We start from the raw sequence: 21,348 nt of genomic DNA, 5'->3' as shown, positions 1-21,348 counted from the left end.
GAAGGAGGCACAGGTACTGATTCAGGCTCTTGTCATCTCCTTGACTATTGTAACTCTCTCCTGGCAGGTCTCTCTGCTCCATTCCACCTCTGCAGCTCATTCATTCAATGCAGCAGCTCGACTCATCTTCAACCTTCCTAAGTTCTCCCACACTCCTCCACTCCTCCTTTCTTCACTGGTTACCAGTGGCTTCTTGCATCCAGTTCAAAACATTGGTGCTCACGTAGCATGCTGTGAATGGATGGGGGTCCAGTCTCCATCTAGGACATGGTGAAACCCTCCATCCAAACATCAAGCTGCTTGTTCCTCTCTCACTGAGAGCAAAACACTCGACTAGATCTCGACTCTTTGCTGTCCTGCTCCTAGATGGTGGAAGGAGCTCTGTGATGACATCAGGACCACAGAGAGCCTTTACATCTTCAGACTAAAGACACACCTCTTCAGACTAAACCTCCAATAAAACACTAACACTCTGTAGACCGTAAACTGGATCTTCTCTATAAAAAGTTGTACATCAGCCTTATTTGATGAAATTGCACTTTTGTTGTTCCTTGTTCTTTTGACTTTGTATCTTATTGTTTTGTCACTTTGGATCAAGCATCAGCTAAATGACATGTAATATGATGTATCCCACCAGTTCCCCTACTATTGCCCCATGTCCAACCATGTCCACCCTGTCCCTCTATATCCCACCATGTCCCCTAATATCCAACAGGTCCTGTACTATCCCATAGTGTCCCTATAACCATGACAGCAGTGTAAACTCTCCCTGTATGATTAGCAGATGAAGCTAAGCGTTATTTCAGTAGTGAGGACCATCTTCCATCTCAGAACGTGATTACAAGAGAAACCAGTAAAACAGCGACACATCTGATCTGATCCAGTCATTTCGCCTTTTATTGATCACCAGGGAAATTTATAAATCAGCTAATCACACAAACAGGAAGCATTAAGAGACAGGAGGAATGGAGACGAGGAACTGAAGATAAAACTGATTGATAAAAAGTCTTGTGTACTTTGTTGACTCCAAAGACAAAGCTAAAACAAATCATAGCAAATACATCCAGCTTAAAGACATTAAATGAACCAATAGTAAAGAGAAATGTACGGTCGACAACTAAATCACAATAACAGTAGAAGACGTCTCTATGGCGACGGCTAATAGTGCTAGCGGGTTAGCCTCCCTGACGGAGCGGGGGGGACATTAGTTTATACAGCCCCACTGTGAAATGCACACTCACAAATACACTCATACACTGTGTTAGAGCCGGTGGCGTGTGGTCTGAAGGGGACCATAACCTTGGTGTGTGTGTGTGTGTGTGTGTGTGTGTGTGTGTGTGTGTGTGTGTGTGTGTGTGTGTGTGTGTGTGTGTGTGTGTGTGTGTGTGTGTGTGTGTGTGTGTGTGGTAATGAGTGAGTGGGTGGGTGCAGTAAAAAGGAAGTGGCGGAGAAGAAGACAGAAGTGAAGACAAGACGACAGAAAGCAACAGATGAGAGAAAAGGACGAGGCGAAGGAGACCCGTACTAAAGAGGAGGAGAAGGATAGACGGGGGAGACACGAGGAGGTGAGGAACAGGGAGACAAAGAATTGGTCACCTAAAAGAGAACTTTAAATCGAAAGCTTTTTGTTATGTGAATATTTATATTTATGTTATTCATGAATCTCTTTTTTCTCAGAACGTCATCACTTCTTTATCAAGTGGAAAATAACATGTTAAATGTTTTATATTTATATGAACCAGATACGCAAGATTAGAAGCAAATTACAACTATGTCTTCTAAAAGTGTACAACTTAAAGAGTACCTGAGTTATTTAATTCTCCCTCTTGTTACCGGGAAGATCAACAGCGTACAACAATGAAGTTCATTCAAATATTATTTATTAACCAAAAATTACTATTTAAAAAGTGAGACTAGTTACTTTGAGACACCTTACCGTGTCTTGTCTTCATTGTCTCTCATTATGTCTTCATTGTATCTAGTCTTGTCTTCATTGTCTCTAGTCTTGTCTTAACTGTCTCTAATCTTGTCTTCATTGTATCTAGTCTTGTCTTCATTGTCTGTAGTCTTGTCCTAACTGTCTCTAATCTTGTATTCATTGTATCTAGTCTTGTCTTCATTGTCTCTCATCATGTATTCATTGTCTCTTGTCTTGTCTTAATTGTCTGTTGTCTTTTCTTCATTGTCTTCATTGTCTTCATTGCCTCTAGTCTTGTCTTCATTGTCTCTTGTCTTGTCTTCATTGTCTGTTGTCTTGTTTTCCTTGTCTTCATTGTCTCTCATCATGTCTTCATTGCCTCTTGTCTTCATTGTCTGTTGTCTTGTTTTCCTTGTCTTCATTGTCTCTCATCATGTCTTCATTGCCTCTTGCCTTCATTGTCTGTTGTCTTGTTTTCCTTGTCTTCATTGTCTCTCATCATGTCTTCATTGCCTCTTGTCTTCATTGTCTGTTGTCTTGTCTTCATTGTCTGTTGTCTTGTCTTCATTGTCTGTTGTCTTGTTTTCCTTGTCTTCATTGTCTCTCATCATGTCTTTATTGCCTCTTGTCTTCATTGTCTCTTGTCTTGTCTTCATTGTCTGTTGTCTTGTTTTCATTGTCCTTATTGCCTCTCGTCTTGTCTTCATTGGCTTTTATCTTGTCATCATTGCCTCTAGTCTTGTCTTCATTGTCTCTTGTCTTGTCTTCATTGTCTGTTGTCTTGTTTTCCTTGTCTTCATTGTCTCTCATCATGTCTTCATTGCCTCTTGTCTTCATTGTCTGTTGTCTTGTTTTCCTTGTCTTCATTGTCTCTCATCATGTCTTCATTGCCTCTTGTCTTCATTGTCTGTTGTCTTGTTTTCCTTGTCTTCATTGTCTCTCATCATGTCTTCATTGCCTCTTGTCTTCATTGTCTGTTGTCTTGTTTTCCTTGTCTTCATTGTCTCTCATCATGTCTTTATTGCCTCTTGTCTTCATTGTCTCTTGTCTTGTCTTCATTGTCTGTTGTCTTGTTTTCATTGTCCTTATTGCCTCTCGTCTTGTCTTCATTGGCTTTTATCTTGTCATCATTGTATCTAGTCTTGTCTTCATTCTACCTAGTCTTGTCTTCATTGTCTCTTGTCTTCATTGTCTGTTGTCTTGTTTTCATTGTCTTTATTGCCTCTCATCTTGTATTCATTGTCTCTTGTCTTCATTGTCTCTATTCATGTCTTGAATAATGAAAACCAATAGTTTTAGAATTGTATTTCCATATATATACAGTATATTGTCATTACATTTTATTTGAGGGCCAATTTGTATTTTCTTGTGTCAAAATACATTTTGATATATTTTTGCCCATTCTCTGGTATAATCACATCTCTCACGGGGTCTCTGTGATGAAGACCATGGACACTGACTGACTAGGCCTCTTCTTGCATACCTGAAAAGGTCACATGTATATAAATATTAAGGCTGTCAAACTAATTAATCTCAAATATTGAAACTCAAGCTAGCTTAGCATAGCAGCTAGCTTAGCATAGCAGTGCATTAAGTGGTTCGTTTGCCACTCGTTCCCCTTCTGACATGTGGACGACGTCCTCTGCTCAGTTCTTCTGTTTGTTTTACTTCTGATGCAAACAACTCTCTGCATCTAACTGACTGCAGCACAAGGGCTTCAGGGGTCAGGGGTCAACACATACTGGAAGGAAACAAACACATTCACTTGGACAGCCCTAACATATATAATTAATAGACACAACAACCGCTGGTGTGTGTGGGCGTGTGTGTGTGTGTGTGTGTGTGTGTGTGTGTGTGTGTGTGAATGCGTGCGTGCGTGCGTGTGTGTGTGTGTGTGTGTGTGTGTGGACGAGCTGACTTCCTGCTGTGAGGAAACTCTGATGAAGACACACTGAAACGTTTCAGTGTGATGTTGAAACTCACACACACGCACACACACACGCACACACACACGTTGTATGTTTTGCCGTCACATCAAAAATTCAGTCTTGATGTCAGACTTCTTTACTAAACTTTAGGGCGGGGCTACACAATGATTGACAGGCCTCTAGCAGAGAAGTAGGTAGCTTCTCTACGTCCTCCTCAGTCCAGTCCACTGGTGGTGTTGACCATCAGCTGGGCTTGATGCTGATTGGTCAGACTCTAATGGCATCATGTCATGATGGACTGACATTATTTGTCTTCTCTCTCCAGCAGCATGTTGGTGTGATGACCAGCTCAGGACTACTGTAACACACACACAAACACAGGCAGACACACACAGAAACACACTGTCAGTATGTCTGCAGCTCGCTTAGCCTCTCCTCTTTCTGAGGACCTGACCACACCCCCTCCAATGACCACACCCCCACGCAAAGCCTCAGTCCGCCTGCAGGAGAGGTGTGTACTAAACGCACACACACACCTGAATCTCTAATAATGCTTTTAAATCTGTTTGTTTGTTGTTCAGTCTTTTCAAACACCTCTTAAATACACGAAAATAAAGAACAACCACACAAAATATTTACATAATATATTCTGTAGAAATCGCTTTGCTTTCATTATCATTTATTACAAATATTTTCACATGTAAAAAATATTGTTTATTATTAAAAATAAATATCTCCCCACAAATGCTCTTAAAAAGGAGAAGAACAAAATATAACAATAACTTACAGAAATATGCGCAATCATCCCGTTCCTGATTGGTTGTTCTTTTGAAGGCGGGGCTCCAGCCTCTCCCTGCTATTGGACGTCAGTAGCCTTGGGGCGGAGCCCGTGTGTGCCGTCTCCACCCCGAAGGAGGTGTGGCTCCACCTGCTCCACACCTCCACCCGACCGCTCAACCACGAGATGCTGCAGCAGGCCGCCAAGGACACGAGCGCCCTGAATGCAGAGTATCAGGTGCATCTTCACCCTCATCTTTGTCTTCATCTTCACATGAGATCTGTGGGAGAAGACACGTGTGTTCATTTTAACCCCCTCCTTCGCTCCCACAGAAGATCCCCCCAAACTTTGTGAGCGCCGCAGAGCTGGATGTCTCAGGTCACATGATCAAAGACCGATACAAGACCATCCTTCCCAGTGAGTGAGGTCGTCCTGCCCAGCAGGAACCAGCAGGAACCAGTGGCAGCTCTAACCTGTCACCTTTGTGGTTTGCTGCTTACTATTCAGACCCTGAGAGCCGGGTGGTCCTGAGGAGCCTGGAGGAGGAGGCGGGGTCAGACCGCTACATCAACGCCAACTACATCAGGGTCAGAGCCTGTTCACACTAAGGAAGAGGATGGAGCTGTGGTTGTTTCTCTTCCTCTTAGATCTAACGACTTTTCACCACATCGGATCAAAGTTGATTTTTGAGTTAGATTCGCTCTGTGATCATTTCATTTAAAACCTAATCTACAAAACACTTTTATACCAACAAATAAACACAAATCAATACTAATATATAATCTAAATACTAATACTTAAAAAATGTATATGGGTGCGATAGAGCAACGAGTAGAGAGCTGTTAGAGACTGTGTGTGTGTGTGTGTGTGTGTGTGTGTGTGTGTGTGTGTAAATGGTAAATGGACTTGTATGTACAGCGCTTTTCTAGTCTTCTGACCACTCAAAGCGCTTTAACACTACATGACATCATTCACCCACTAATGACAGGACAGGTGTGTGTGTGTGTGTGTGTGTGTGTGTGTGTGTGTGTGTGTGTGTGTGTGTGTGTGTGTGTGTGTGTGTGTGCGTGTGTGTGTGTGTGCGTGCGTGCGTGCGTGCGTGTTTGTGTGTGTGTGTCGGACAGTTAAACAAACAGAAACTGAAATATCGGTTCGTCAGTGTGGGAGTTTGACAACCAGGAAAACCACAGCAAGTAAGAGAGGAAGTGACACGCACCCCCTCCTCCCCCTCCTCCCCCTCCTCTCCCCACCTACGCATCCCTCCCCCACAGATCCTCCTGATGTGTAACAACGTCTACAAACATGTTTGTATTTGTATGTTTTATACATACAAATAAAAACAAACACATGTGATTGTTGTTATTGACAAACAGGTAGGTTACTTCCTGTCTGATCGAGGATGTGGTCTGCTTTCAAAACAAAAGGGATTTGAACAATTTGGGGGTTTCTTCAACCAATTTCTTTTTTGGCAGATGTAAACCTCACTGCTCATCATGATCAGCTACTCAAAGTCACCATCTTTTATTCACTTTATTGATTCCATTGTTCATTGTGTCATTATTTGAAGATGTCATTTAGACCACATTGAAACCATTTAAAGAGAGACTCGCTGAGCATGCTGGGAGCTCACTCTGAATATCTTGATGATGTATTCCGTCGTGCTAAAACTAATTAGTTTCTGTCCTCATCTCATGGATCCTCAGACAGCCTTCGCACACATGGTCTGTGGGTTGATATTTTGGGAGGTGGTTGCTCGATTGGTTGCATAATTGATTGATTGATCGGTAGCAGGTCTGACCCAGTCTCTCTTCTACAGGGTTACAGAGGAGCTCCCAGAGCCTTCATCGCCACCCAGGGGCCGATGCTGCACACCGTGGGGGACTTCTGGGACATGGTGTGGCAGGAAAGGAGCAGCATCATTGTCATGGTGACAAGACTGAAGGAGAAGAACGAGGTGAGGAGACATGACCCCTCCTCTCCTTCCTCCTTTCTTGCTTGTCTTCACAGTGTGCACGGGGTTCTTTTCCAGAAATGCGAGCTGTACTGGCCACAGCCAATGGAGAGGAGCAGGAAGGAGGAGGAGGAGGAGGAGGAAGAGAAAGGAGACACGGGACGTTACGGCAGATTTTTCCTCAGAGTAAGAGATAGCCAAATGAAAGACGGATTCACCATCACCGATATGGAGATCCAGGTACCGCCAAAGTAAAAGCATTTACTCAAATAATGCACTTTAGTATTTACATCACTTTATTCTTCTTTGTTTGTGTTTGTGTGTGTGTGTGTCTGTGTATTTGTGTGTGTGTGTGTGTGTGTGTGTGTGTGTTCAGCTCGGCTCAGAGTGTCGTCCCATCAGACACTACTGGTTCACCTCTTGGCCTGACCACCACATCCCACAATGCACCGCTCCTCTACTGAGACTGGTGGAGGAGGTGGAGACATACAAGCAGTCCCTCCTCCCAACCGTCTCTCAGCCAATCACAGGCCCTGTGGTCGTCCACTGCAGGTTGGTTCCTCATCCGTTATAATCAGAGATGTGAGGAGAGTCTTTTTACATTAACAGCACATCTTAGTTGTGGAGAACGATTAATGTTCTAAGCCGTGATGTAGGTTTGACATGTGGAGGTCCTGGTTTTAATGTCCCGGTGTCTCGTCCTCTCAGTGCCGGCATCGGGAGGACCGGCTGCTTCATCGTCAGCAGCATTGGCTGCCAGCAGCTCAGAGACAGCGGACAGGTGGACATCCTGGAGACGGTTTGCCAGCTCCGACTGGACAGGTCAGACTCACCTGTCCTCTCTGGTATCCGCCTCGGATGTGTCTCCGTCTCTGGAGTAATGTTTGTCTCTCCGTCCTGTAAAGGGGGGGCATGATCCAGACCACAGAGCAGTACCAGTTCCTCTACTCCACACTGGCCCAGTACAGTCACCAGTTACAACACTGCCAGGTACACGCACACAACCAGTGAACAGGAAGTGACCATGCCGTGTAGGTCTTTGGTTAATCCTGTCAATCAGCGTTAGGCCCCGCCCTAAAGCATCCCCTGCTTCATGCTCTGTTTGACTCTAAATGGACAATCATTCACTAAATGAACATCATGCTGCATTGAAGAAGACTTGAAACTAGAGACTGAGACCATAAACTCATGTTTACAATGTTTACTGAGGGAATAAATCAAGAGAGAAGTAGAGTCATTTTCTCATAGACGTCTATGGGAGCAGAGGAGTCGCCTCCTGCTGGTCACTACACAGAAGTAGTCATTTCCTCATAGACGTCTATGGGACCAGAGGAGTCGCCCCCTGCTGGTCACTACACAGAAGTAGAGTCATTTCCTCATAGACGTCTATGGGAGCAGAGCAGTCGCCCCCTGCTGGTCACTACACAGAAGTAGAGTCATTTCCTCATAGACGTCTATGGGAGCAGAGGAGTCGCCCCCTGCTGGTCACTACACAGAAGTAGAGTCATTTCCTCATAGACGTCTATGGGAGCAGAGGAGTCGCCCCCTGCTGGTCACTACCCAGAAGTAGAGTCATTTCCTCATAGACGTCTATGGGAGCAGAGGAGTCTCCCCCTGCTGGTCACTACACAGAAGTAGAGTCATTTCCTCATAGACGTCTATGGGAGCAGAGGAGTCGCCCCCTGCTGGTCACTACACAGAATGACGCTGTAAGTTTTGTCTTTTAATGCGAACAAACAGAACAGTTATAGATTATTGCCGATATTTATCTTCCTGCTTTAGATCTTCATCACTGTGTTTGTTGAAAACTGATCTCTAAATTAAGGTTATGCTCTGATTGGATGGGTGTTTCCTGGCATCTTCTCTTCCTTCACTTCTTGTCCGGATTTGTTTTGTGGCCTATGTTATCTGATAAAGAGAACGCATTCCTCCAAATAAAAGCCTCGATCTTTCTCTGAACCATGGAGGAAGGTCACCAAACCTTTTGTGGCCTAGATGTGAGGACTTTGTCTTCTGTAACAGCAGAGTTTCTTCTTCCCCAGGAGCAGAACCAGAACAGAGATGACCAAGTCATCATCCAGCTACAGAACCTCCATCTGAGCAACACACGGAGCGAAAACCTGCAGAACCAACGAGGGCACGTTGACACCTAATGACATTGGACCTCAAAACCAGCAGGAGACCAAACTCCTGTCAATAACAGAACCAGAGAGATGGAACCCCCTGCACCACATTGAACTGGATATATAGTACCGGTTCAGAGCAAAGAGAACCCGTAGAACCCCGAAAGTCCTCATTGGACTCAGAAAACTGAGCAGAACAAAGCAGGAAAAAACACAACAGGGAAAATGTTGAGTCAAATCAAATCAAATGTGGTTTTTTGACGTAAATTGAAGATAAATAAATAATTCTGACTCTTGAAGGACTGATCACGTGACGCTGATGGAGCAGAGTTTCTATTTCTGCCTTAAACGTCCTAAACCTTCTGACGCTGCCACTGCACCTCTCCTTCTAGTTGTTAAAGCATCAACTGAATTAATTAGAAAGACGTGATAAAAAGTAATGAAAGCGTTTAATGGCCACACAGGGCGGGGAGAATTAAGATGTTCACTCTTTTTATAAATAAACCTTCCTTCATTGTCCATAGTTATTGGGGACTGATAAAAACATCCCTGAGGTTCACTTTACTGCAGTAGAATTAGTAAACATTACAGTGAAGTGACCACCAGGGGGCAGCACGTCTGCCCTACCCCCCTCTACTCCTTTTCCTCCACAAACCCCACCCAAACCGGAAGTAAGGCCAACGTTAAAAACACACCGGACTCACTGCAGAACCGGTTTTCCCTTCTGTGTTTCATAATGAACGTAGAAGAGATCAAGTCAGTTCACATTCCATAACAAACATTACATTAAATGACATTACATTTAGATTTTATCCAAAGTGACTTTTAATTTAATTTTAATAATTTCATTTCAACCGTAGAGATACAAACTCAGAACAACAATTTTCGTCTAAAACATGTTATAGATAAGTGCCATTAAAAGTACAATTTATGTGCTACAGTTTGTTAGTGTTTTAGTCAAGGTTTCAATATGAAAAAAATACATTCACAAGGTGTCAGTTACAGTTCTGTGCAAGAATTGGGAATTTAGAAAAGGTTAACATTTAAAATAATTTAACTCAGATCTTCAAATTGAAAGTCTTCAATTTGACTGATTTTAAGATATCAAGTGAAGGAAAGTAATATATAACCAACATATAATATTTATTTCCTAAAAACTAATTAAACGACTAAAGGATGTTTAGACTGAAGTTGGTCAAACCTACGTCGACCTTTTATTCTGAAGGTCTGTAGCCGGATGTGTGGGCCGGTCTGAAATCTAGCTGGACGGAGCTGGTAGGAAAAGGCGTAGCTAGTAAACATCACCACGGACATTAGAGCCCGAAAACACCGACTCATTCGACATCCACCTCGGTTCATCACGAGTCCGCCGGTGTCCTCTGCGAAGCTGTAACCGCCCGCGGTCGTCACCGTGACTGTCAGTGTCCCCGAAAAACACCCGACTGTCGGGGCGTTAGCAAGCTAGCTTAGCCACCTAGCCGTAGCAGGAGATTCAAGCTAGCGTTAGCTTCGGAACGTACACAAAAAAGAAAAAGAAAAGATGATAGCGCTAATCAACAAACTGCTGGACTGGTTCAAGGCGCTTTTCTGGAAAGAGGAGATGGAACTGACCTTGGTGGGGCTGCAGTACTCGGGGAAGACCACCTTCGTCAACGTGATAGCGGTAAGAGTTCTGGGGCTAGCTCCCGGTGTGCTAACGCCACAGCTGTCAGTTCGGTAGCGTCTGGTTGCGTCCATTGTTGCTAGCGCCGTAGCTAGTTGTTACCTAGCTAGCGTCTGGCTGCTTCCATTGTTATCCCCGGCGGGGGCGAGGTGAGCTACGTTAGCTCTCGGTGTTCCGCACCGGCGATATGGTTAACAATCAACCACTTTAAGCTAGCTGTGCTCAGCACGTAGCGTTAGCTTCAGTCTGCTACTGGTCAACGTATCACTTCTGCACCGGATGTAACGTGTGAAATGAGCACATCTGCTGTCACACCTGCACGTTTTAAACCCCATGAAATGTGAATGTTTTCATCATAATAATGGAGGGCTGGTTTCTTGGGGGGGGGGGGGGGGGGCGTATTATTAACCCCGTGGTGATGAAGCCGAGGGTGGGGGTCGGCAGTTCTGGAGGTGGAGAATCGATCGCCTCCATCCTGTCGTGGTGACCTTCCTGCTGAATCCAGCATCTCCTTCCCGTGTGCACATTGAGTGACTAACATAGATTTGACTTTTTCTCTATCAATATATAGTTTTTTGACAAATTCCTCGCTCTCTAAACCCACTTCAATGCATCTCTACATGTCTCTGATCATCTGCTATTTCTAAAACACTGTATTTGCAATAAATGACAAATATAATCTCACTTTCATAACATTTGTATTAGTACACAAAACCTGGAGCATCACATTAACAACCATTAGGAGAAGCAACAGCAAGGCTGACTTAATCTCCTGAGTCATGTGACATAATCAGGAATTATTACCAAAATATGTCCAATGTACAAGGAATTTGTCTTAAAGACTTGTAACCAATGAGCATCGAGCTCACCCATGCACGGATGAAGTTACAGTGACGCTGCATTCAGTGACTTTAGCTCAGCTGTGTCATAACCCAAAGATCAATGTTGTATCTAACATCTCATTCTCAGATCACTAAGTCGCTGTGTGTTGGTCCCGTATTCCACTACTGAAGCTTACAGGACTCTGTTAGCATTTAGCTTAGCATGTAAACAAGACTGTTGGTATTGGGGGCAGCTGTAAAATAAAATACAGCCCAGTTTCCCTCCCTGGCCTTTGACCTTTATTGTCATAAACCAAATCCTCCAATAAGGCAAAGTGTGTGTGTGTGTGTGTGTGTGTGTGTGTGTGTGTGTGTGTGTGTGTGTGTGTCAGTCTGGCCAGTTCAGTGAAGACATGATTCCTACAGTTGGATTCAACATGAGGAAGATCACAAAGGGCAACGTCACCATCAAGGTTGGTAGTTCCATTCTTCTCATGAATATGAGTTTCTGATTATTTATTGCTGGTTTTCTCATTCTGACTCCTAATGAGATCATTTACAGTAAGTGTTGTTTACTATGGACTCCAGAATATGTCTGCTCTGTGTCTGTAGTTGTGGGACATCGGGGGTCAGCCTCGGTTCCGGAGCATGTGGGAGCGCTACTGTCGAGGAGTCAGCGCTATCGTGTAAGTGGCGGTGTCCCTCTGATGGACCCGAGAAGGTGGACGTGGACGGGGGACACAGGCTGATGTTCTACAACTTCCATCTGTTCTTTAATGCGGTTCACAGTCGAGCCCAGAGGACACATTCAGAACTTCTACAACCGTCTTGTGTTTTTAAATGATGTCGTGTTTGTCCCTTTGCAGCTACATGGTGGACGCAGCCGACCCAGAGAAGATCGAAGCCTCCAAGAACGAACTCCACAACCTGCTGGACAAACCGCAGCTGCAGGGCATCCCGGTAAGAGCACTGGGAGCCGGACCGAGTTAATCAGAACTTACAACAACTTCACAGATTCAAGAAAAGTCCAGAGAATGTGAGGCAGTCACTTCTTAGAACTCTGAGCTAATCAAAGCCAATACAGCTTCTTATTGATCCTTGATCTTGATTTGTCTGTTTTTCAAAGCTTATCAGAAATGATTTAAATCCTCCTGGACTCGTTCTCTTATTTAGTGCAATTCTTCCATCGAGGTTATCACCAAAAAAAACAATTAATTCAAATGGTTAGGACATAAAAGGTGTCTCTATGTTCAGGTATTCCTGTGGAGTATTAATTTTGTGAATCCTTTATATGTGTGTTCTCGCCTCCTGTGGGCTCCAGGTTCTGGTTCTGGGGAACAAGAGGGACCTACCAGGAGCTCTGGATGAGAAGGAGCTCATAGAGAGGATGTGAGTAACATAATAACGTAACTAATCACCTCAAAACGAATTGCATTGTGATTAGTGATGCTTTCATGTGTTCATCAACTCATTATCACTATCTGTCTGATGACTTTGCATTCATATGTACTTTTCATTATTGATCTGAATAAAACTCTTGCGTTAATCCATTACAATGCAACTTCATTCCTTAGTTGCAGTAAAAAGTACAATAATGGAGAAGTTTATATAGTAGAAGTACATCAACATGATGCAAAAGCTTTCATGTTAAATTTTTTTATGTTTGAATCAGGAACCTGTCGGCCATCCAGGACCGAGAGATCTGCTGTTACTCCATCTCCTGCAAGGAGAAAGACAATATCGGTACCACACACTCACATGAAACCTATTATTATGCATCTCGTATCTATTTTATATTTATGTGAAAACATTGATTTATTTTGGTGTGATTACACATCACGATGACGTTCTCAGTCGATCAGAGCCTGAATGCATCATGACGTTACTGAAGTGAACCTTTTAGCTGTTAGCCGCTAGCGGTGCTGCTAATGATGTCATCATCAGTGATTCTACTGATTATTGAGCGATCGTCAGTGAATTGTTTATTATATAGCGTCAGCTGTTTCTGGGCTTAACCAATGAAAACAACTTGCTGTTTGTTTGTTGTCCCACACGCTGCAGACATCACCCTCCAGTGGTTGATCCAACACTCCCGGACTAAGAGGAGTTCCTGAGAACAGACGCCCCTCCACCTGACCCCCAACAGAACAGGCCACAACCACCTGTCTTACACACACTTGCTCTTTGGTCAGACCCCTCCCATCTACCCTTCCTCCTCCCCCTGTGACTCCGCCCCCTCCAGATGCGTTGATTCCCCGTTTCAGAGCCAATAGACTCAAAGCCTCTCGATCCATTTCCTGTTTCGATCCCGTGGCGCGACGCATTTCTTAGTTCTTCTCTCTGTTCTCTTTTCCTCTGATTTCTTGCAGAGGCGGTTCTGAACACATGCTGATAATACCAGATTTATATTGATTATATTGATTTTTAGAGGACGGCGTTGCTCCTGTCAAAGTAACACAGGAGGATCAGAAGCATTAACCACAGAAGAAGACGGAGATTCAGAGATCTCGCTGAGAACCCACAGGACACACGGTGAAGTCATTTCCTGCTGTGACATCACAGGTCACACTACAAAACCCTTGGCTTCATTTGCACAGCAGTCAAAGCTTTATTTAGGAGTCTGACAGACGTCTCTGGATAGAAGCTACGAGTTGAGCCTCTGACCCGAGCCATCGGTGCATCCCCCCCCGCCCCCCCCCCTCACGGATCTGCCTTCATGGTTCCCCTTCTACCTCCACATGTTCATCCATCCGCACCCCCTTTGTTTGCTCCTCATGTCATCCCCACAAGCTCCTCCTCCTCTGTGTTCCCTCTGTCCTTTCCTACCCTCCTTTACTTTTGGATGTTACCTCCTTCCTCTCTCCTTGCTGCCAAGCCCCGCCCCCGTCGCCTGGGATAAGAAAAACTTTTTATTGCACTGTTTGTTTTTTTTGTAAGATATTAATAAGAATAATGTTAATAATCTTGTTATTGTGACATAACCTGGTGTGTCCAGATTTAATGGAAGTGGTACTCTTAACTTGAGAGGGAGAAATGTTGTTTCTGTAATAAGCTTTTTATTCTTATTTGTTTTATATTGTTATTTTTGTATTATGTTTTTCTTTTTTTTACTCTCTGGATGTGAACCAGAGGTCAGTGTTTCATGCTCTGAGGCGCCTGCTGATTGGACCTCGAGTGTCACGTGATCACACACCATGTAATAATTAACCGTTGGATCCCCACATATTAAATGTTTATTTTAAAATTCATCCATTTAACACGTTTTCAGCCTTTTGTTTTTCCTCCTGATTCATTTGAATGATTCTTGACCATAATAATTATAACTAATCATTACAATGTAACTTCATATTCATTCATTTCAGAAATGAAAGTATGAATTTTATTCATAGTAGAAAGGAACTAAAGTCAAGACAAATCTACTCCAGTTTGAAATTGAAACGGTCCACGTGAATTCTTATTATAATTCTATACACATTATAAATACTTAAAATTTGGATATTTCTCACGACATAAAAAACACAGTTGGATGTCTAATTTCTAAAATGATTTTGACCCGTAGACTCAGACGGATGTTTATCAATGTTGCCGTTACCGTAGCGACGTGATTCAAGACATCCACTTAATCTCTTTATTTACCTGTTGGTGCTCCTTTAGCTGCTCACGTGAGAAATATCCTTCATGTTGTCAATAGTGAAGATAAAGATTCAAAGCATTTACGTTTTAAAAATATATACACTCACCGGCCACTTTATTAGGTACACCTGTCCAACTGCTCTTTAACACTTAATTTCTAAGCAGCCAATCACATGGCGGCAACTCAGTGCATTTAGGCATGTAGACATTGTCAAGACAATCTCCTGCAGTTCAAACCGAGCATCAGTATGGGGAAGAAAGGTGATTTGAGTGACTTTGAACGTGGCATGATTGTTGGTGCCAGAAGGGCTGGTCTGAGTATTTCAGAAACTGCTAATCTACTGGGATTTTCACGCACAACCATCTCTAGGGTTTACAGAGAATGGTCCGAAAAAGAAAAAACATCCAGTGAGCGGCAGTTCTGTGGGCGGAAATGCCTTGTTGATGCCAGAGGTCAGAGGAGAATGGCCAGACTGGTTCGAGCTGATAGAAGGGCAACAGTGACTCAAATAACCACCCGTTACAACCAAGGTGGGCATAAGAGCATCTCTGAACGCACAGTACGTCGAACTTTGAGGCAGATGGGCTACAGCAGCAGAAGACCACACCGGGTGCCACTCCTTTCAGCTAAGAACAGGAAACTGAGGCTACAATTTGCACAAGCTCATCGAAATTGGACAATAGAAGATTGGAAAAACGTTGCCTGGTCTGATGAGTCTCGATTTCTGCTGCGACATTCGGATGGTAGGGTCAGAATTTGGCGTCTACAACATGAAAGCATGGATCCATCCTGCCTTGTATCAACGGTTCAGGCTGGTGGTGGTGGTGTCATGGCGTGGGGAATATTTTCTTGGCACTCTTTGGGCCCCTTGGTACCAATTGAGCATCGTTGCAACGCCACAGCCTACCTGAGTATTGTTGCTGACCATGTCCATCCCTTTATGACCACAATGTACCCAACTTCTGATGGCTACTTTCAGCAGGATAAAGCGCCATGTCATAAAGCTGGAATCATCTCAGACTGGTTTCTTGAACATGACAATGAGTTCGCTGTACTCAAATGGCCTCCACAATCACCAGATCTCAATCCAATAGAGCATCTTCGGGATGTGGTGGAACGGGAGATTCGCATCATGGATGTGCAGCCGACAAATCTGCGGCAACTGTGTGATGCCATCATGTCAATATGGACCAAACTCCCTGAGGAATGCTTCCAGCACCTTGTTAAATCTATGCCACGAAGAATTGAGGCAGTTCTGAAGGCAAAAGGGGGTCCAACCCGTTACTAGCATGGGGTACCTAATAAAGTGGCCGGTGAGTGTAGATCTGTATAGATATAGATCTATACACACGTCTCTCTGTTCTCATTGCATCCGGACAGCAGCCATCTGAGCGGGAAGTGGCTTCTTTGTTGCGTGCGGATCTGTCATTAGAGATGCTTCAGGAGAACATCTGGTGTTCTGATGAAAATCTTCAGCGGGCTGATCTATCAGAAGGATTTGAGGAAAACCCTTTGAAACCCTCAATCGACTCCAATGTTCTCCTGGTTCAGACAGAAGTAGTAGAACCAGGTTTTTCTACTCCGATGTTCTCCTGGATCAGACAGAAGTAGTATAGCCGGGTTTTTCTATTCCGATGTTCTCCTGGATCAGACAGAAGTAGTAGAACCAGGTTTTTCTACTCTGATGTTCTCCTGGATCAGACAGAAGTAGTAGAGCCGGGTATTTCTATTCCGATGTTCTCCTGGATCAGACAGAAGTAGAGCCAGGTGTTTCTATTCCGATGTTCTCCTGGATCAGACAGAAGTAGTAGAGCCGGGTATTTCTATTCCGATGTTCTCCTGGATCAGACAGAAGTAGTAGAGCCGGGTGTTTCTATTCCGATGTTCTCCTGGATCAGACAGAAGTTGTAGAGCCAGGTGTTTCTATTCCGATGTTCTCCTTGGATCAGACAGAAGTAGTAGAGCCAGGTTTTTCTACTCCGATGTTCTCCTGGATCAGACAGAAGTTGTAGAGCCAGGTGTTTCTATTCCGATGTTCTCCTTGGATCAGACAGAAGTAGTAGAGCCAGGTTTTTCTACTCCGATGTTCTCCTGGATCAGACAGAAGGCGTAGAGCCGGGTGTCTCTACCCCAATGTTCTCCTGGATCAGACAGAAGTAGTAGAGCCAGCTGTTTCTATTCCGCCAGATATTTGCTCTTTTTATTTCCTCCATTTATTTAATCCGAACCAGGAAGTGACCCCTAGCTGCTCGGTTCTAATTGGCTCTTGTCTCTTTCTGTTTACGCACCCACGCAGACAAAGTAAACAAGTTATTTTCGATTCAGCTTTACCAATAAAATGATGATAACTAAGATCATTGTGACGAGACGTTTGACCCTGACTGTTGGAAGGTAAATAATTGCTAAGTAGTTCAATCCTCCACATTAGTGGAGATTACTGAGAGTCGGTACCTTTGACCTTGAAACAAGTTTATAAGGTTAAAGAGGCTTTTGTAGAGTTCTACAAAAGCCTCTTTAAAGTTGTGTACAAACTAACTGAGTTTCTAGTTCCTTTATCAAACCTAAATAATAAAATAAAGAAGTTGAAGTCTAAAGTTGTAGGTATTTTTTGATTGAGCCCTCCGGTTCTCATCCTGCAGAGGATTGTGTTATGTTTTGGCGGCGATATAAAGCTGAGCTGGTTACTGTACATTATTGTTTTATTCCATAGATATAATGTGTTTTAATAGAAATGCTTGTGGAAGATACCAATTAAATACTATGATGAAAAACATTAACCAATTGTTTGGAGTTATTTGTGATAAATGATTAATACAAATTATTTTTACTTACAATATTACCGATGATATTGAGTAAAACGTTACAATAATATAAATAGGATTGAAAGCAATTTTCATCATTTTTAGCTTTTGGACACTTTTTATTAAATACAGACTTATAAAATTCTTTGTTTTTCTCTATTCAGTTAGTTTTCAAGTGTTAGATGTCTTTCTGATTCTGAGCTGCAGGGGGAAGCACACACACACAAACACACACACTAACATACACACACACACACACACCCCTCAGAGATTCCTCTAAAGATGGAGGATATAAAGTCTGTTACAAAAAATTCTACAACTTCCATCTGTTGTTTTTAATTATATTATAGTATATCACATATGGTCATCACATGTATATACACATATATACGTTATGTATTTAATGTATATATATATATATATATATATATATATATGTTGTTTATGTACATCGTTGACAGTTTAAAAAACAGATTAATTAAAAAAAGAGACAAACTGAGAAGCGGTCTGTGTGTGTGTGTGTCTGTATTTGTGTGTCGCTACTATTAGCAGCCAACAAAGAAAAAGGCCTCAGTGTTTCCTGTCTGCAGTACTTGGTGGTCTCACCAGTGTGTGTCTGTCTGCATGTGCGCACATTCGTTTCCCAATGAGACTCAACCTAGCTCTCCATCGGTGGACCCCATGCTCGTTGTCAAGGCAACAGTATTCCCCTCCTCCTCCACCTTCTCCACTCATGCCTTCCCTCACCAGTTTTCCCACCGAACAAAACCAACATTATTCTCCTGGTGTGTGTGTGAGAGAGAGAGAGAGACATTCAGGTCAGATTAGTTTGTGTTCATTGAGCTTCTCTACGAAGACACAGAGACACACACTCAGTGCTTTGGTGGGATTCACACCAAGTGGGAACTCCAACACTCTTGTTTTTAAATTTTCACACAGTCGGAGTTTCAAAGCGAGGAAATCGCTCTTGATTTATTCCCTCAGTAAACATTGTAAACATGAGTTTATGGTCTCAGTCTCTAGTTTCAAGTCTTCTTCAATACACCATGATGTTCATGTAGTCAATGATGGTCCATTTAGAGTCAAACAGACCATGAAGCAGGGGATGCTTTAGGGCGGGGCCTAACGCTGATTGACAGGTCTCTGCCAAAGACCTACACGGCATGGTCACTTCCTGTTCACTGATTGTGTGCGTGTACCTGGCAGTGTTGTAACTGGCGACTGTACTGAGCCAGTGTGGAGTAGAGGAACTGGTACTGCTCTGTGGTCTGGATCATGCCCCCCCTTTACAGGACGGAGAGACAAACATTACTCCAGAGACGGAGACACATCCAAGGCGGATACCAGAGAGGACAGGTGAGTCTGACCTGGCCAGTTGGAGCTGGCAAACCGTCTCCAGGATGTCCCCCTGTCCGCTGTCTCTGAGCTGCTGGTCAGAGACGTGGACGGCGTCTCTACGGCCTCATCAATCCTTATATGGTTACTTCCTGTTTACAAGCAGAACTGGAGGCTTCAAAAGATCCCCAACCCTAAGAAAGACATAACTGACGGAGAGGTTATCAAGTATCGTAAAGTCAAACACAGCAACACAGATTTGTGAGTTAAGGGGTTGAAACTTTTCGTGATCACGCGTGTCTTTGTGGAATCGGAGCTGCAGGAACAAAGTGTTTCAGGAGGCCGGGATGTCGTCCTCATTAGTAGTGATGAGGGTTTGCCCCTCAGATACAAACCACCGAACAGACCGCCTCTGTTCACTAATTACCCCCCCCCCCACACACAAAGACTAGACCTCCATCGGTCATACATGGACCTCTCTGCGGAAGACTGGACGGGAACCAACTGAAGTTATGTAACTTCAGAGGTCACAGGTTCGAGTCCCAGCTTGATCACTAGGTGGGTTTGGTGTTACACATCCACCTCCATTCTTCTTTTTTTAGGGGGGGTTGTAAGTTCATTTAGATTCCACTACTTTACACCAACCAATAAGCTTAAAGGGGGGTTTAGGGGGGGGTACTTGGCCGTGGCTAATCAAACAATAGATTATTTATATCTACGTAGAGAGCTCCACCATGTTTCTACGGAAGCGCTAGAGCAGTGGTTCTCAACTGGTGGGTCGCGTTGACAGATCGATTTGGGTCGCGGCTTGTCACTAAGGGGTGATGGTGGGTCCCGGAGCCAGACCAGTTGAGAACCACTGCACTAGTGGTATTGATACACTCCAACGTTACTGCTGCTTTTTATTAGTGCTTCTCATTGTTGGGACGTTGCTGCTCCCCCAGCTACACAAACACATAGACACAAATACACATGCACACAAACTACGTCGTTAAATATAAGCAGTTATATCAACATAGTAGTTATATATTTGCATATTTGCAAAAAACAACATTAACATTCAGCTGTGAGCAAAAGTAAAACCTAATTCAATCAACGCCATTTCTACAAAAACGCTAACGTTAAGCTTGCAAGGGCCAAAGTCAATAAAAAACGGAGAGTATATTTAACGTTAGCGACTATGCCTCAGCCGTAGAGCAGTCGTCCTCCAACAAGAGGTCGGCGACCTCGCTAATCCTCACTGATGTGTCCTTGGGCCAGGCTCTTAACTTCTCTCTACGGGACACACATCGTCCTTCCCACCGCCTTCTCAATTTCTAAGAGACTCACATCGAAGAGGGAGAAGTTTATGTTTCTAAATGGACAGATCTGTGTGTGTGAGCATGTGAATTTGGGTCAGTATCCCATGGCGATGGGACAGGGGTGAGGTCATTGTAATGCAGCTCAGCCGCTCTGAGGGAAAGAACCCGGGCCTCTTCACACCGTCTGCAGCTAAACGATGGACAAAAGTTTAACAAAAACAATCATCCCGGTGCTATGATGCCATAAGGTTAGTGCTAAACATTTAACTCAACTAATCGCATGATTTCCTGTGATTAACACAGGATTAATTGCACGATTAATCGCATTATGCGCAGCATTTTGTGTAGTGTATTGGGTGCTTATATTTTAAAAACATGTTATCATAACATTATAGGAGTCAGAGCAACAGCAAGTTAACACACAGGATATATCTGTTGAGTAGTAAGGGTCCCTGTTAGTGAGGTAAAGTGTCAACTTTCTTCTGGACAACATGACCAGGAGGGGGAACCTTCCACAGGTGTTGGGGACGCCTCATGCGATTCAATGGACGCTTCATTCTTCTTTGTTGGTTTGTCCACAGTTCTCTCACACGTAGTCCTCCCAAGTCTCGCTCCCCTGGTTGTTTGCCCCTAATACTCCAGACTCATTGTACTTCAGGCTTGTAGTACTTAAGTCATAGCTTAACTCAGTGTTTGTGCATTGATAACTGCTAGTGTTAGCAGTTAGCTGTTAGAATAAAGCCTAGTTTATGCTTCTGAGTTTTCAGAGAAACGCAAGTACACACACACACAGAGCCTCTTCGGTGCGTCAACCCGTTTTTCTAGACTTGCGTCAAAAGCTTTGCGAGCTCACACAGCCCACAAGGCTGTGATTGGTCTGCTATCTACATCCTTTCAGGAGTCTCACATTTTCATGTCATTTCATAGCATAATTCCGGCATTATTAAGATTTTTTACGAGAGAATGAATCAGTTTGAAGAGCTTCTTTCCAGGAGTTTTTTGTGTTTTCTCGCCAAGCAGGTCTCCGTAGATCATAGTTCTGTTTGGACGGTGGTTCTGACTCCAGGCATGGCCCTGCTGACGCCTGCTGCTGCC

The 21,348-nt window shown here is 43.7% G+C and overlaps 2 protein-coding genes and 1 long non-coding RNA gene across 5 annotated transcripts; all 3 read left to right on the top strand.

Annotated features, from left to right (window-relative positions):
• Positions 1-1,369: 1,369 nt before the first annotated feature.
• Positions 1,370-9,573, top strand: LOC119222851 (tyrosine-protein phosphatase non-receptor type 7-like). Of its 3 annotated transcripts, none has more exons than XM_037479796.2 (11): positions 1,370-1,565; positions 4,175-4,357; positions 4,681-4,861; positions 4,957-5,041; positions 5,132-5,211; positions 6,441-6,578; positions 6,654-6,815; positions 6,952-7,127; positions 7,284-7,397; positions 7,481-7,565; positions 8,618-9,573. In XM_037479796.2, exons 2-11 carry the CDS (start codon positions 4,257-4,259, stop codon positions 8,726-8,728), a joined length of 1,233 nt encoding a protein of 410 aa, XP_037335693.2. In that variant the 5' UTR covers positions 1,370-1,565; positions 4,175-4,256; the 3' UTR covers positions 8,729-9,573. The 3 variants fall into 3 exon arrangements, with proteins under 3 accessions (XP_037335693.2, XP_037335694.2, XP_037335692.2); XM_037479797.2 differs by having other exon boundaries at positions 4,172-4,357; positions 4,960-5,041; positions 8,618-9,572; XM_037479795.2 differs by having other exon boundaries at positions 4,172-4,357; positions 8,618-9,570.
• Positions 9,574-9,925: 352 nt separating this feature from the next.
• Positions 9,926-14,430, top strand: LOC119222857 (ADP-ribosylation factor-like protein 8A). The gene is made up of 7 exons (XM_037479806.2): positions 9,926-10,361; positions 11,575-11,655; positions 11,795-11,868; positions 12,049-12,142; positions 12,504-12,571; positions 12,855-12,925; positions 13,244-14,430. The coding sequence occupies exons 1-7, from the start codon at positions 10,239-10,241 to the stop codon at positions 13,294-13,296; spliced, it is 564 nt and encodes a 187-aa protein (XP_037335703.1). The 5' UTR covers positions 9,926-10,238; the 3' UTR covers positions 13,297-14,430.
• A 909-nt stretch (positions 14,431-15,339) lies between these two features.
• LOC134127710 (uncharacterized) lies at positions 15,340-17,593 on the top strand. Its single transcript, XR_009956204.1, has 2 exons — positions 15,340-16,733; positions 16,785-17,593. It is a non-coding gene; the product is annotated as an uncharacterized LOC134127710 (long non-coding RNA).
• The last annotated feature ends 3,755 nt before the right edge of the window (positions 17,594-21,348 follow it).

Source organism: Pungitius pungitius, chromosome 1 (genome assembly GCF_949316345.1).
Source record: "Pungitius pungitius chromosome 1, fPunPun2.1, whole genome shotgun sequence".
Taxonomy (NCBI): domain Eukaryota; kingdom Metazoa; phylum Chordata; class Actinopteri; order Perciformes; family Gasterosteidae; genus Pungitius; species Pungitius pungitius.
This window is presented reverse-complemented; position numbering and strand designations above follow the sequence as displayed.

Coding starts and splice junctions, on each gene's coding strand:
- LOC119222851 (XM_037479796.2), top strand. CDS start 4,257: ATGTCTGCAGCTCGCTTAGCCTCTCCTCTTTCTGAGGACCTGACCACA. Junction 4,862..4,956: donor CCCTGAATGCAGAGTATCAG/GTGCATCTTCAC, acceptor TCGCTCCCACAG/AAGATCCCCCCAAACTTTGT. Junction 5,212..6,440: donor TCAACGCCAACTACATCAGG/GTCAGAGCCTGT, acceptor TCTCTTCTACAG/GGTTACAGAGGAGCTCCCAG.
- LOC119222857 (XM_037479806.2), top strand. CDS start 10,239: ATGATAGCGCTAATCAACAAACTGCTGGACTGGTTCAAGGCGCTTTTC. Junction 11,656..11,794: donor AGGGCAACGTCACCATCAAG/GTTGGTAGTTCC, acceptor CTGTGTCTGTAG/TTGTGGGACATCGGGGGTCA. Junction 12,926..13,243: donor CAAGGAGAAAGACAATATCG/GTACCACACACT, acceptor CACACGCTGCAG/ACATCACCCTCCAGTGGTTG.